Source organism: Zeus faber (assembly GCF_960531495.2).
Source record: "Zeus faber genome assembly, chromosome: 5".
In the NCBI taxonomy this organism is placed as follows: Eukaryota; Metazoa; Chordata; class Actinopteri; order Zeiformes; family Zeidae; genus Zeus; species Zeus faber.
Window position 1 is genome coordinate 24,545,991 of NC_137192.1, and position 15,514 is coordinate 24,561,504.

A 15,514-nucleotide genomic window follows, 5' to 3' on the forward strand; every position below is an offset into this window, starting at 1 on the left:
AATACCTAAAGAAAGTATTCTTAAGCCTTCAAAATGCCCGGCTCAGTTAAAGTGATGCTCAGAAGCCACCTTTAGAAGGAACATTTACAGGTAGTCTTGAAGCTGTTGGCCCACTGCTGCCTTTGGAGATGGGCAGGACTGCTGGGACCTGGCCATCATCAGGGAAGAAGCTGCGTCGGGCAGCAACCTTTCTTCCTCGCTGGTAGCTTGACGTGGAACTGAAGGTGTACACTGGCTCCAGATCAGACACGTCACTGAACACTGCCTCAGGGATCCCCTCCATAGTAGTAGGGACTGCGTCTTCCGCAAAGTTGGCTTCATTTCCGTCTTCCAGAGCATCGGACGCGCCAATGTAGGAGCCAAGGCCACCGTCAAAGGGATTATACCTAGCCATACTGGCGCTACCCTTCTGACCATGCGCATTGGTAGAATAGTCACTCCCCTGAAAGCTACCAGAGTTTACATTATCATACCCAGTGACATCTTGGAAATTGTTAAATGCTCCTGCACGGTAAGGGTCATAGAGCAGTGGTCGGCTGCTAGGATTACTTAAAGGGTAGTGGATAATGTCTTCTTCATACGCCACAGGGCCAGGGTGAATGCTAGTAAAGAAGGGAGAGGCAGCACTTCCCACACCAAGCAGGCTGGCTGATGGGTCAGTAGAGCCCACTTTTTTAGTTGGGTTCTGTGAAGCGAAGATCTGGATTTCTCCAGACAGAGGTGAACTGCTGTCCACCGGTCCGGGGTAGTCATAGCCAGGCCTCATTAATTCAGTGAATGATGAGGTGGGGTTATTTGAGCCAAAGCCTACAGGTTGAATAAGTCAGTAAAGAGAAGATAGACACAGAGCACCCAAGTCCCAATTGATTATGTGGCTCAAGAATTTATTCGCAAGAGCTTTTCCTCCATAAAAACTGAAAGTGATACCTGACTTTCAGGTTTTAGTGACAACAATACAACTTGACGCACCACCCCCATACTGTAGATGAATTCCCTCTGCTCAGCTAAAAAAAAAGGTATCTTAAACCAGAAAGTTTTACCTTTAACTGTGAAGGATGTGATGCCGCCAATCAACAGGCATGAACTCCATAACCTGCAAACAATTGAGATTTACAAGTTGTGTAATTGGGCACACGTCACATTAACGCACACAAAAATAAAACTTGCCACAGGGAGATTGGATCATAGCCAGCCATTTTGATTTGGGAACTGTTTCAGCTCGACACGCAAACGGCGAAGCACCTCCACCAGAAACTACCTGTGTAGAAGGGTCTGTTCTTCTTTTAAAGGACTGCTGAACCCCTTTGAGTTGATGGGAGATTAAGAACAGCTGCTGTGTGGTGTGAAATGACTAGATGGTGATGATAGAAGATAAGCGATGACAAACTGCACCAATGATCTTAATATCCCCAATGTCCCATTTGCTGCATGCATGGATGCTTATTTGTGCATCTATGTACACATTTAGATATGCTTGAAAGGTTTATTTTCACCTCTGTGCAGGGCATTGTATTTCATGGCAAATTAAATGTGCAATGTTAATAAAGTCTTGCTTGCCTGCTTGTTAAACAATAAGAGGAAGAGGTTGTATTAAATTATGTCCGTATGAGAATTGTATCTACATAAGCTTCATCCATGCTGCCTGTACTGTGAATAAACTTCTGACTAAAACCTGTTTTTTTTTTGGTAGCCGGATCAAAATCCCTTCAGAATGAAAATGAACACATATGGCCTTCCTTATTATGTACTCCTGCAATCACTGGGTGCATCCCATGTTTTTTTGAAAGCGCACTGTTCCGTGCAGCCCTGCAGATATTTTAGCTCCGAGGCCATTTTTACCCCCTGTCCCAATTTGTTAATGGAAGAGAAAAAGCTTCTGAGTGTATCAATGGGCTCGGTTACACTTTTGTGATCCCATCACGCCGGGACACCAGATCGGACCTGACATCATCCGACATCTGATCAAGCCAGACCACATCCTGAGGTGTCCACAATGCGGGCTGGTTACTGGCTACATCACAAAACCACGGCCCATGCCCTCTGACCCCACTCGCCCCGCCCCAAACACAACCGGCAGGAAAGTCACCGGACCCGGGTGCAGGGGGATGGGTGTGCTGGCGCTGTAGAGGCTCATGTAGAATTGCATAAAGGTTCTCACAGGAATCTTTTCGCATTCGGAAGTTGAGCATCCAGTCGGCCCCGTTTACAATGCGTACCGCTGGCTGTGCTCTTGCATCTACACCCCTCCACGGGAATCGAGCGCAGTGCTCGCCTCTGTTGCGCTCCATTTGAAATTTCCCAACCACTAAATATAATTTTAAGACATAAAAATAACCAAACGGATTCTGCTGCACCCAGCCATTTTAGCACAACGACATTTTAATATTTGGCATTTGACATTTTGATCAGATTTGGAGATCTGGTGCCAGATCCGGCCGCAGAGCCTGCGTTCAAGTGACATGTCAGGACGCGACGTCTGTGATCGCATCTGGAGCATCCGATCACAAAAGCCGCATCGAAACGTCAAGTGCGACCGAGCCCAATGACACACAAGCCTATTTTGGATACGACACATATGCATGAAAATTGAATATGAACCGGTGAAATATTACAACAGATGCCACAAATGACAAGGAAGATTGAGTGGTTGCTTAAGAAGCAGAAGAAGCACCTGCTCCCAAGAGAACCTCTCTGCACTGTTTCATGGATTTTTGATTTTTCTTTTACAGGAAACTGTTGTTGAAGTAGGAAATTCACCGCCTCTTGTCTGAATGCCACTAGCACCGGTTTCTTTGCAAAAATGAACAAAGTCATCACGAGGGGGTGTACCTTCTAGCTGAACAGCATCCACAGTCCAGCATGCTCTTGACTGCATGCGCTATACAGCATCGTAAGCGTGACATCATCTCTTATCTTACCCATCGCTTTGCCATCGGATACACTAGAGTTTCCTATCGAGAAATGCTCCGGAGATGTTTTGGAAATCACGGCCTGCATCCCGAACGAAATAAGCTTTCTGTCAAATGCCTCCCAATATGGATAATTTGCTCACATTCAAACACAGATGTGCCCGTCCACAAATGTAAAGGGGTTACTGTTTGTACAGTGTTGATTATAGCCATGAAATTATGCCGGCATCGTGAAACATATGGAAATATCCTCGAAGGTTGTGATTGGTTGGAGACAGCAGATTCCTCTTATGCCTCCGGCTCTTCCTCATTGCTCTCGCTGCTGTAATACTCCAGCAATGCATGTGTTGCCTGAGTCGGGCGCGGAACCAGTCACCTCTCTTGACTTGCCCTCGTTAGCAGGAGGAAGGGGAGCAGTAGCATTAGTTGTAACTGTGCAAACCAGATACCCGAAGGTCTCTCACTTTCTCCCTCCCTCTCCCTACCTCTCTCTCTCTCTCTCTCTCTCACTCTCTAGATGGTTGTGGTGTCTGATGATGTTCATGAATATGCTGTGGCGCTCAAGGATACAGAGGAGAAGATTGCTCGATGCCCCGCAAGAGTAAGCCTGCTTCCATTTGGCATTAAAAGTGTGTCGTTCAAACAATGATAATAATGGAAATGACAAGTCATACTAAGTAGGCTTGGGCGATTGGACACACATTTTGGCAACCGGTGATTGGCAGAGTTCATTGGCAGGCTATTTCTTTTTAGGCGATTTTTATGGGGGGGAAATTTTTGTCCTTTTTATTTTGCTAATTGAATGAGCCGTAAAATGCAATTCAAAGCCTATAGGAACTGGCCGAATAGGAACTGGTATTCCACGTCGCTGCTTGAACCGTGTCCGGTGCTTCTCTCCCCGTCTGGAGAAATCCACAAAAAGAAGAAATAAATCACCGTGAACCCTGTTTCCAGGTCTCTTTCTTTCTTTGGTTCGGTTCAGTTCGGTTCAGATATTGATGGAATGACACGGCGTGTCACGGCAGAGCACACTAACACACTGGGGGGCCAGTCCCGGGGAGCCTCAGCTGCCGCCGCCTCTTCCTCCGGGGAGCAGCGACGCAGACCGGGACGGGCTTTCCTCGGGATAATTACACAATTTGATCCTTTTGTTTTTTTGCTATCCTTTTTAAACACCGAATCAAACGGTTGCTTTAACCGAACCTCCGCGCCGCGGCCGGTGAGACCCGGTGCTCTGCCCTCGGCCGTTGTTTGCCAAGCTAAGCTATGCCAATATAAGATAAGATACCCCTTCATTAACCCCAGGAGGGAAATTCAGGAATTCAGGCTTGTTAAAATTACGACAGCCTCCTTGAAACTTGACACAGCGCTTTCTCCTCCTGTTCCTTCAGAGACCAGATATTCTGGAAGAACTCCAGAAGAGTCAGAAAGTCTTTGCTGAGAAGCTCAATCACCTGAGTAGGAGACTGGCCTGGATCAACGCCACTATTTATTCAAAGGTTAGCAAACGTGTGTCTGTCTGTGTCTGTGTCTGTGTCTGTGTGTGAATGAGGGATGCAACGGTACACGGTATATTATCAAACTGTTCGGTACGTCCCCTACGGTTTAATACGCACATGTGAACCACGGTATCACTGTAGAAGTCAACTGGATGCGTTGGTGCAGCGTACGGTTGCAGCACGGCGTGCCCTCAGTGCTGCTTCCTATTCAGTCTACTGTTGCAGCTCCACCGGTTGTGCGGGGTCTGTGCGGAGCCGCGCAGCATTTCTCTTGCTTTTTACAAGAGGTCTTTTTTTTTTCCCCAATTGCCCGCAGCTACACTGCCTTTTCCATAGACACACAAAATAAAACTACGGAGAAATGTTTAAGTGAGGAGTGCAATCAGTCAAGGTGTCCAGTTTGAAAGTAACCCCTGGGATGGCCGTGTCCTTCTTTATTACGAGCTTCTCTTCAGACTCTCTCTCTCTCTCTCTCTCTCTCGCTTGCTCCCTCGCTGGCTTCCACTCCCACCAGCTAGCGTTCATGAACGATCTGATTCTTTTGTAGGAATGAAGGGAACCGGCGCTCGCTGGGTGATGAGCGTTTTTTGTTTTTTTTGTGTCAAGTTTTTCAGTTTTTTGGTCGTGTTTGTTAAAGTTGCCGTCTCCTGCCACCAGCAAATGTTTCCCCTCCCATGTAAGTGACAGGCTATGCTCCTCCCTCGCCAGGAGGTGCCCTGGCCGAAAAGGTGCGCACCCACTGTCACGTCATAAATAGATAAAAAACACAATATTTGAATTTTCCACTATCCTGGACACCTTCCCTCCAATCAGAAGAACTTGCAAATGCAAGATGAATGCAAATTACAGCAACCCACCAATTAACTTCAACCCCCGTCTCCTCTCCCCCAACAGTCATACACACAGAGCGCTACACTAGTTATTTGTGGCAGGCTACTATAAAAACATTTTTTACACCTTTTAACTTAAAAAATGTTTTTTTAATTTTCTTTTCTTAAATATAAATATACTGAAACCGTAACGTTACCGTGTCGTGAGCCCACTGTACCGTTGCATCCTGTGTGTGTGTGTGTGTGTGTGTGTGTGTGTGTGTGTGTGTGTGTGTGTGTGTGTGTGTGTGTGTGTGTGTGTGTGTGTGTGTGTGTGTGTGTGTGTGTGTGTGTGTGTGTGTGTGTGTGTGTGTGTGTGCGTGCGTGTGCTTTTTTGCATTGCCATGATGAGGAATCTGTTGGCTCCATATGAGCAGAGACCTTGGGCTCAGACCAGGACCTATAGGCTTGGCAGCTTATTGTTTTGGCTAATTTTTTGTATCCTTGTATTGAAATTTGAAGCCAGTCGCTGTGCCAAAAGCTTCAGCTTATTTCATGAACTGTTAAAGTTCACAAGCATTTCAAAACTCTTATTGTGCAAAGTGCAAAAAGCTTCCAAATGACGTGGCCAAATTGTTCCGCCACAAACCACATTATTGCCAAACAGCCAAGCTGTTCCACGGCTGCCTAATTGTTGCTCTCGGCTGCATTTTATACATATTGGTGTTTCTTCTTGTTGGCTTTATTTTATTTAACTTTTGTCAATCTGTGGCTTATTTGTTTAGACGTTTCTTAAACTTTGCCTTATGTGCTGTGTTCAAGTCCTATGCGTTTTCTTTTTTTTTCTTTAACAGAGCAAATAGTATTGTTTAGAAAAATGCTAAATTAATTAAAATGCACTTCACTCAGACAGTGTTATGTAGTTGGTTACATAGTGCATTTCTTTGGGTTGGTATAACTTGTCTTTTATATATATTTTTTTCTTACTTGTCTCTGCCATCAGCTCTGTCACCAATTCAGCCATCTTTTTTGTCATTGCAGGAGAAGATGTTGGACGTGTACTGGCTGCTTCGTGTGTGCATCCAGACAATCGAGCATGCCGACAGCACGGGCTCACTGTTTGCCTTCGCCCCCGAATTCTACCTCAACGTAGCCATGAATGCCTACAGTGCCCTCAAGAACTACTTCAGCCCTGCAAACAGCATGGAAGAACTTCCAGGTAATCACTCACCGATCACATTGACACTTTTATAAAGTCTTGAAAAGTCTTTAATGCAGATTTACAAATTCAAAATATCAAAATAAGTCAAGTTCTCTGCTAAATGTACTTGTTCTAGATGACCGCCAACACACTGATACTTAGAAATACTTAGAAAATCCTTTTACTTACGTTTCCAAAATGTTTTGTTAACTTGTTATCCCACCGAAAGGAAACTGTTCTAATAACAGTCCGTAGAATCATCTATTTCATAACCTGCCCTGTTTTTACCGAACACTTACCTCTGTCCTGAACCAAATATATACAGCAGTACTTTGACTCCATAATGTTTCCTCATGGGTCACGGGTAATGAAAATAAAATTCCAGCCACTAAGTGGTGGCAGCGTTGACACTTATTGTATAAAGGAAAGGAAACGATATGCCCTACTTGAACGGTCTCTTCCTTCAGGGTATGAAGAAACCCTCACTCAACTCGCTGCTATCCTCGCTAAGCACTTTGCTGACCCACGCATCGTTGGGACAGGTGAGACGCACGCACACGCACGTGCAAACATACACTCATTGGAATTCATGTAAATAACAGCACAAAAAAGTAAGCAAATGAATAAAATAACCAAAAGTAACACTTAATAGATTGATATAGGATATATAAATGTCTGTCTTCTCCTTTTTATTTACTCTTTTTGCTCCCAGACATCAAAGACTCTCTGATGCAGGCGCTGGCCAGCTACGTCTGCTACCCCCAATCCCTCAGGGCCGTGGAGAGGATTCCAGAGGAGCAGTGAGTATTCTGCTCTGCCCCATTGGCTGGAGGGAAAGGAGAATACCTGTGATGTTTGTTTGTTTCTTTCTTATGTTCATTGTTTGTGTCTTTTCTTTTTGCCTTTTGTCCTTTGCTTCTTTCGTTCTTCCTGTTTTCTGCCCTTCCTTTTGTCTTCCTGTCTGTGGAACTAGAACAAACAAACATAGGGAGAGCAGCTTCACACGACTCTGTGTAAACAAACAATGCTTCGGCGGCGCCTCAACACATTTAGTATTAAATGGGTTGTTCCATTTAATGTCCAAACCTTGTGCATTCACAGATAAGTGTTTTTTTTCGGGATGTGAACGGAACTGCCAACCTGCACGCATTTTGTTTACCCACCACGCAATACTTAGTCAAAATACACAGCTACGAAATGCCAGCTGAAACTACACAAAAAAAAAATAAATGTTATTGTACTTTTAATTACATAAAACAATCAATCAATCAATACAAAACAATACCGTTCATTTATTGGTATATAAACGACATCCCTTGGATTGGACCAGATGCTACGACCTTGTGCTTGTGGTTCTGTAAGCCTGTTACGCAGCGCAGCGGTACTTTATTATCCATTGATGTGTAACGTTGCACTGCTGTGGTGAAATAGGAAGTGGAGGAGCAATAAGCACAAACAGGTGACAGTAACGTTAACATATTTAGATGAGATGCACCGATCGATGGGCCATGACCGGAATCAGCCGGACACAGACCAGTGTCAGTGTCAGATATATCAGATTCCGTAGGTCATACAGTATTAACACGCCCGATACTGTGCTCATGTACTCGTAAAAATGCTCCTATATGCTCCTCATTCCCGATACCAACGTAATGTAACGTAGGGCGTAGTTGATGCTCAAAATGATAGAGTGAAAGAAAGAAAATGTGCTGTTTGGAGGTACTTCAAGGGAAACTAAGAAAATTGGATAAATGATTTATCTGTCGTCTGACAATATTCCAAAATTGTGAAGCAGAGCGTCGGCTCTTGTTGTTCCTAGTGCACAAGCTTGTGATGGAAGGTTCGACTCTTTTTTGAGACTTGGTTCTGGACGAGTCACTCAGTAAAATGAGTCGTTCTATTTAGTTCAGTTGGTTTTAATGCACACTGAGTGAAGGACTTCCAGTGAACGAGAGTGAGAAGAAGCCACTCATTATGATTTTTCTTTTTTTATTACAATTATTGCAATTTATTTTGGAATGGCAAGTACCATTTAAACATAATAAAAAGGTATATTTATACTTAAAGTGAAAGACACTTTCATTCTATGTTTGAATTGGTCTTTTCTTTGTTAGTTATTTGTTGTGTTCTACCAAAACTCAGTGAGAGTTACTGGTTGCATTATACCAAAACGTGGTGACAGTCTATTCTATTTTGTTGGAACTCAGTGACCATTCCATGTTGTAAATTATTTTAATTGAACTCAGGGACAGTTCCATTTTCTATTATTGTCCCATAGTGAAAAATGAACAATAGTAAACATACAGGGGTGAATTCACAAAAGGATTGCACGGCTTTTGTGGCTGCTTACCTGGCGCAAATAACAGAAAAAGCAAGAGTCTAATTCACAAAGCACCTGCAAACGTTGAAATGCACCGCTAACTGCGCTGCCAGGCAAATGGCGTCTTGGTGCGCCGGTGCTACATGCACCTATTTAAATGAGGTATTATGCATGCATTTGGTGCAAAATTGCTCCCTTCCTCTGCAAATGAGACTCATTGCAAATAGCATCCGATTCACAAACACCGGTACTAATAGCCACATGCAGTTAGAGTAAAATTATTACCGTCTTCAGGGAACTGGTGCAACTGAAGCGCATTTATAAAAGGTGTCATGCCCAGACTTTCCTGTAAATCTATAAATTATATTTTGACATTATTCTTGATATAATCCTTATTACTGTCAGGGCCATGGTTTTCAAAACACGCTCCAAAAGCAACTTTTCGAAACTTTGAATTATTTATTGTACAAAACAGGCATTACAGACATCGACAAAAAGATTTCTATTATTCCTATTAAACTTAGAAGATATCCAAAAACAACTAAAAGTTATAGGGAATAGCGATAAAGTGATCAAAATTGGCAATTGAAGCATAGGACCATGGACAGCTCCGCAGGCCTCAGGCGCAGCAGCCCGGAACTTTGTGGTAGAGAAAGGTATATTCAATTAACTGTCATAACTTCTACATTGTAATATTAAGATTCAGCGAGAAGTAGAATTTCATAAATGAAAATGTAAATGTATACTAATTTTATTTATGCAATACATGAACTTTGTGGGAAGACTATGTTTTTTTTATAGATTTACTCAGTCTATTTGAATGTTGTATAGTCACTGCACATTAACCTATAATTTAATATTTTCTGATTTTCTATTTCATTTTCTGATCTTGGATATCAACTCAAAATGATCAGACGACAATGTCTTGTGTAAGGTATTTAATAGGCAATGTTTTATTATGAACCTACAATTGAATGAAAATGAAATGAAAATGGGAATCGGCAGGTCGGACGTAAATAAAATGGAATCGGCCAAGAAAGCGTGTTGTTCTTGTTTACAAGATGATGTATTTCAAGGGGTATATCCAAATGAGATGAATTTGTATACTAAGCCGTAGGAGCCTCACATACGATGTGATTGGCCTTGTTACGAGACGGCTACGCTGTGAATAACTGATGGAGTCATTTAGCTGCAGGAACTCAAACGCCACAGAGACTCCCTGTGACACTGTTGTGGTACTCAAAATATTTTCTCAAGGTTGGCACGCCTGTGTTAATGATGTTGGCACTCAGGTGGCGTATGGCACCGCGCGGCATACGATTATCCTTCCGGAGCAACACTCCACAGTCCAATCAGTGGAGTGAGTGTGACAGAATAAGTGAGAGGGAGCGAGACAGAGAGCCACAGGAGAGCGAGACGTCTGCATCGCTGCTCAAGCCCTTTTTCCCAATACATTCTGGGAATGAGATTGCAAGCAGAGAGAAAAGTATGTGGGTTGTGCTGTTAGTAAAGTGTGTGTGTGTGTGTGTGTGTGTGTGTGTGTGTGTGTGTGTGTGTGTGTGTGTGTGTGTGTGTGTGTGTGTGTGTGTGTGTGTGTGTGTGTGTGTGTGTGTGTGTGTGTGTGTTTTCAGACGCATTGCCATGATGAGGAATCTGTTGGCTCCATATGAGCAGAGACCTTGGGCTCAGACCAACTGGATTCTGGTCCGACTGTGGAGGGTGAGTGCACACACGCGCACACACGCACACACACACACGCACACACACACACACACACACACACACACACACACACACACACACACACACACACACGCACACGCACACACACGGATGCAGACTTAGCCTGTTTTGCCACATTTTATCTGGACACAATGAGGGCGGAGCATTTCATTGTGACCATTACGCTTGCTGTGAAGTTACACGTAGACAAACAAAACTTCGAAACACATACATGCACACAAATACACATTTGCATATTTGGACAGCCACGGGGAGAGTGTCTTGGCCCGGTCGCGTGTAAATAGCGGCCCATCTCTTTCAGGGTTGTGGATTTGGCTACAGATACACCCGACTGCCCCATCTGCTCAAAACCAAACCAGAGGACGCCAACCTGCCCAGTCTGCAGAGTAAGTGCTCTCTCTCTCTCTCTCTCTCTCTCTCTCTCTCTCTCTCTCTCACGCTCTCTGTCTCTCTCTCTCTCTCTTGCTCTCGCTCTGTGTATGTCTCTCTGTCTCTGTTGTGATGTCTCACTCGCAATATTTGTCTCTCCTGAGCTCTTTGGAAAATGCTGCAGTTTTCACCCAATTCTTTCAGTAACGGACTCATTTAGAGCCTAAAAGTTGGGAATGGGAGGCCAGTCCATTGCAGGGTCACGCACATACGGTCAAAGTCGGGCTGAGCGATATATCGTTATGATATCAACATCGTGATGCAAGACTAGATATCATCTGGGATCATATTTTGACGGATATCGTCATAATATCGCAAGATACTGTATGTGAGGTTACTTGGAACATGGATATATTTAAACCAATTCAACCTATTCAAAAAGGTTGCATTTGCAGCTATTTATTTATTGTTAACGACGTGCTTAAATGTACTCTATGTACTCAATTATTTCTCTTGAATGTTGACTCTTTATCTCCGTCTCTCTTTTCTATCCGCCCTCATGTCTGGGATTTTCAGTCTCCACTACTCGTCAGTCTCACTCTGATCTCTGTTCCGACCTCTTTTGCTTTTTTATTTTCATTTTTATTTTTTTACTTTATCTCTTTGATTCTTTTTTTAGAGATTTCTTGGTTTCCATTTTTACCTGTTTTTTTTTCCTTCTTGTCCTGTCAGCCTGGATGGTGGGCACGACGGGCGAGGTTCACTCTGTTTTTGTTTCACACATTCCCATAAATAACTTCAGGCCATGATGGGCTCCGTACGTCAGGCCTATCATTACTGCTCCTTTGTGAGATTGATTTGGGATTATTTTTGTGTTCTTGAGTGTTTGTGTGTGTGTGTGTGTGTGTGTGTGTGTGTGTGTGTGTGTGTGTGTGTGTGTGTGTGTGTGTGTGTGTGTGTGTGTGTGTGTGTGTTATTGTGTTATTGTGTTCGTGAGAATATGTGTTTTCACATATTTTTTTTTCTCTTTTTTCCTCATAAAAATAAAAAGCTTTTCCCCCTCAGTGTTACAATCTCAATGTCCACACTGAGCTCGACATGCTGACCCCAGGCAGACTGTAATCAACACCAGCTCTGTTCGGTGGAAACGTGTGAGTGCAGGGCCTCCAGGTATCGCAACACCGAAGCGGGGTACACACTACAAGTCTATAAAACCGATTTTTGGGGCCGATTTCTCCCCCTTCCGTCAACTGTGATTAAAAAGATTATTGTGCCATTTTTTCCTGTGGTGTGAGGGATGTTAGGAGTGCGTTTTACCTCCCACAAATGACTGCAGTAATCACAGGTGTTTATCGGCTCCGGCTCTGATCGTCAGTGATGGAATCACGTCACCCGGGGAGACACGCACATTTTCACCCTGTGTCCGGACGTTGGCACGTAAATAGACAGGAATATCAGTGTATCATTCGATCGTTTCACATCCCATCAAAATCTCCCGTGGCTCCGAGCCCGCGCTCCCCGCCGGCCACTCCAGCACCTCCGCAAGCTGGCCTCCGAACCTGCCCCCACCCCGCTGAAGGACCGGGCATGCATACTCCATGCTGCTTTTTACTGTTTTTTTTTCCCCCCAATCACACTGGAAACAGGACACGCCACTTTACCGGCGGGTTCGTGACAACGAACGTGACACACATAGTAAAGGGAAAAATAGAAAGGCATACTCCTACCAGCGTTGAGAAAGGCGTCAATGGCCTTTTTTTAAGTGGGTTTACATGACAGGTATGTGACAAGTGTCACATGTCGTTATGTGTGGGGTCTCACATTTTTAACATCTGTTAACGTTTGAAAAAATCGTGTCGCGTGAGCCAGGCTTAGGACACCATGTTACCTCGACGCCAGTTTTTACTTTCTGACACACTGTGTATTGTATGTAAAAAATGGGTCTTTGGCGCAAAATTATAAAGAACTTTTCTGATTGTTGAATTTCGGAAACCGTCGTCATGTCGTTGTCGCACAAACATCTACAGCGGTAAGAAAACAGGGCCACACTCGTCACTCATATTCTCACTTCATACTTTATATGCACTTATTCACTGCATGGTGTGATGCTTTATTTGTCACTCTCCCTCATTGTATGAAACCATAGCACATCCAGATTTCCATCCATGTCATAAACAGCAAACAAACTGCTAATTAATTCCCATCAAAAGTAGCCCAGTCTTGCAGAAGGGATTCGGATGTTCTAAAGATAAATAAAAGATTGTGAAGTTGCGTCTGAAACACTTTAAAATCCCTCTTCTGTAATCATGTTTCCACTGGTGCTTTCTTATAGTTCAACGGGAAACTGTGTATTTAACGCCTCACATAAATTAAATGTTTCGTTTATCCAGATGATTCGATTTCCCCATTTTCTGCCATCTCAGTCGTTTGTCTTTCCTTGTTTTGTTTCCTTCTCATTTGCATGCGCTTCAGGAGACTTGTCAGTTGCGAGTTTCCAAAGTAAGTTTGTCTCGATCACCCATTGTATTTCATCTGTCTAATTTATCGATGCTCATTTTATTCACCATAACCATTATAACATTACTCCCGGGCTGTCATTTAGTGCAGAGTTTGATTGCATCACGATGCTGTGAATCTGTAGTATCTGCATCGAGTGCTGATTTATCACCCTGTAGATGAAAAACCCCTTCCTAAGCAGTGCTAGCGGGCTCTCCAGTCATCTAGCAATCCTATCCAATGAGGTTAGACTGTATTCTTTAAAGGTTGTATCAATAAGATTTTACACCATTTGCGAAATAATGGCAGCAGTTGGCGATCGGTAATTTTAAACAAAGAAACCAAATTCCATCCGCTTTATAAAACAAGGGTACCTACTGCCCTGTTTCGAAAGCCGTATATATCTCAGTAGCTATTTAAGTAATAGTTTAGTCAACTTCTTACTGATATAACCTTCAAAATGAGTTCACGCAAACCTTCCCCCTGCTTCTCCTGTTTAGAAACGGCTATGGTTATTTGCATACTGCTTTTGTAATGATTTATTGTAATTGGATAATCCTTGTGCGGCCTCTTTGGTTATACATGCACGCACAATCGCACACACACACCCAAACTCCCACACAAATGCAAATACGCAAACCGGTGAGAGCGCAGAGGACAAACTGTTCTAGCTTTCAGTGGTCACCCTCATGCTAAAAACTAGTGTCTTATTTGTATGAGGGGATGTTTGTGTCTGCACATGCAGTATTTGTGGGCTTGTCTGTTTAAGTTTTGAGCATTAGATTTACCGGATGAAGGAAGGGAAAATATCGGTACAGATTTCAACATAAAGAAGGATATAGAAGTTGAGAATGGGAGGCCGACTGTTCTAGCAGTTCTAATCAATGCCTCGACCTCATTAGTTATAATTGCTTTGCTATAATTGCTAGTTATACATTGCTTATTATTGCTGGAAGGAACGGAATTTGAATAGAATCCAAATTCGAAAAAAATAAACTATTTGAGTGCTGAAATTGCCATTCGATTTTATTTTTTTATTTTTATTTTTTTTAATTTTTTTTTTATTTTTTTATTTTTTTTAATAAATAAATAATTGATTATAAATGTTTTGGCTAAGGTTAGTGAATCAATTCACATGCGATGAGCAATAAAGTTCAATTTAACTTCATCCAGTTAGTTGCACAATGAACGCGCATATTGTGAAATTATCAATCGTGGTGGTCAACAAATATTGATAGTGAGATATGATTTTGGCAATATCGCCCAGCCCCATCCACACTCCATTTGCATTCATTCCATTTTGAGTCGTCATCGAGCCACTAATCATGGAGAGCACATGCAAACTCGGTGCAGTCGGGGCCTGAGATGATTCAAAGAATGCCTCTTGTGCTGCGAGACACTCCATCCCTACAGTCTGTTCTGAGCCTTCTACCCGCTGTTCTGTCAATGTTATTATCCCGCCATCTAATTTATTAAATCTCAACATTTTATAGACTGATGTCAGGGAGTGCAGCTGGATGACAGCGTTTACAAAAGCCAATCCTGATTGGTTTAGACACGGGTTTCAAAATGAGGAGCGCGTGGTGGACCAAATTAACACGACTCCCCTGCGTTTGTTATCTCCGGGTCGATGAACAGCCTTCGCTTCGTTCCTACTTAATATTCTGTGCGGTCCTCACCGCCGCTGCTTTCCGTCTACGCTGACTTTCCTCAGCTTCAGAGAGGGAGGTGGAGAGAATGGCGTTTGGGGGGATTTGCAAAAGGGATCCATTATATCCTGCTGGGATCCAGGAGAGATGGAGGGCATAGAGGAGAGAGGGGGATGGCAAGAGGGGGATTATTAGACTTAATGAACACTTGACTCCTCGGTGTTCCTGCCGCGTCCCCTGGAGGGGGACGGGGACAATGGAGATGGCTCTTGCTCTTCTCCTCCTCACCCACCTCCTCCGCCTCTTGCTTTCCTCGGTGATGTCTTTGTTCGTTTGCCGCCACACTCTTAGTTTGTATCCATCATTTTTTCCAATTCGCTCACCTCTCTTTTTCATCCGCCCGCTCGTGGTGTTCTCCTCTCACTCCTTCCTGTCTATTGTTTGGCGCTGCACCTCTCCTGGTCAAAACCCCGTGGGCCTGATATCAGTAGAAAAGTATTGTCTCAGCGTCCCTTAATT

The 15,514-nt window shown here is 43.5% G+C and overlaps 1 protein-coding gene across 1 annotated transcript in view; it reads left to right on the forward strand.

Moving 5' to 3' along the window:
• rnf123 (ring finger protein 123) overlaps positions 1-15,514 on the forward strand; it is a 160,507-nt gene that overhangs the window by 30,694 nt on the left and 114,299 nt on the right. The window contains exons 25-31 of the mRNA XM_080000678.1: positions 3,427-3,510; positions 4,301-4,408; positions 6,259-6,436; positions 6,886-6,960; positions 7,131-7,218; positions 10,370-10,457; positions 10,783-10,867. Coding sequence (XP_079856804.1) covers positions 3,427-3,510; positions 4,301-4,408; positions 6,259-6,436; positions 6,886-6,960; positions 7,131-7,218; positions 10,370-10,457; positions 10,783-10,867 — 706 coding nt within the window. The remainder of the gene's footprint in view (positions 1-3,426; positions 3,511-4,300; positions 4,409-6,258; positions 6,437-6,885; positions 6,961-7,130; positions 7,219-10,369; positions 10,458-10,782; positions 10,868-15,514) is intronic.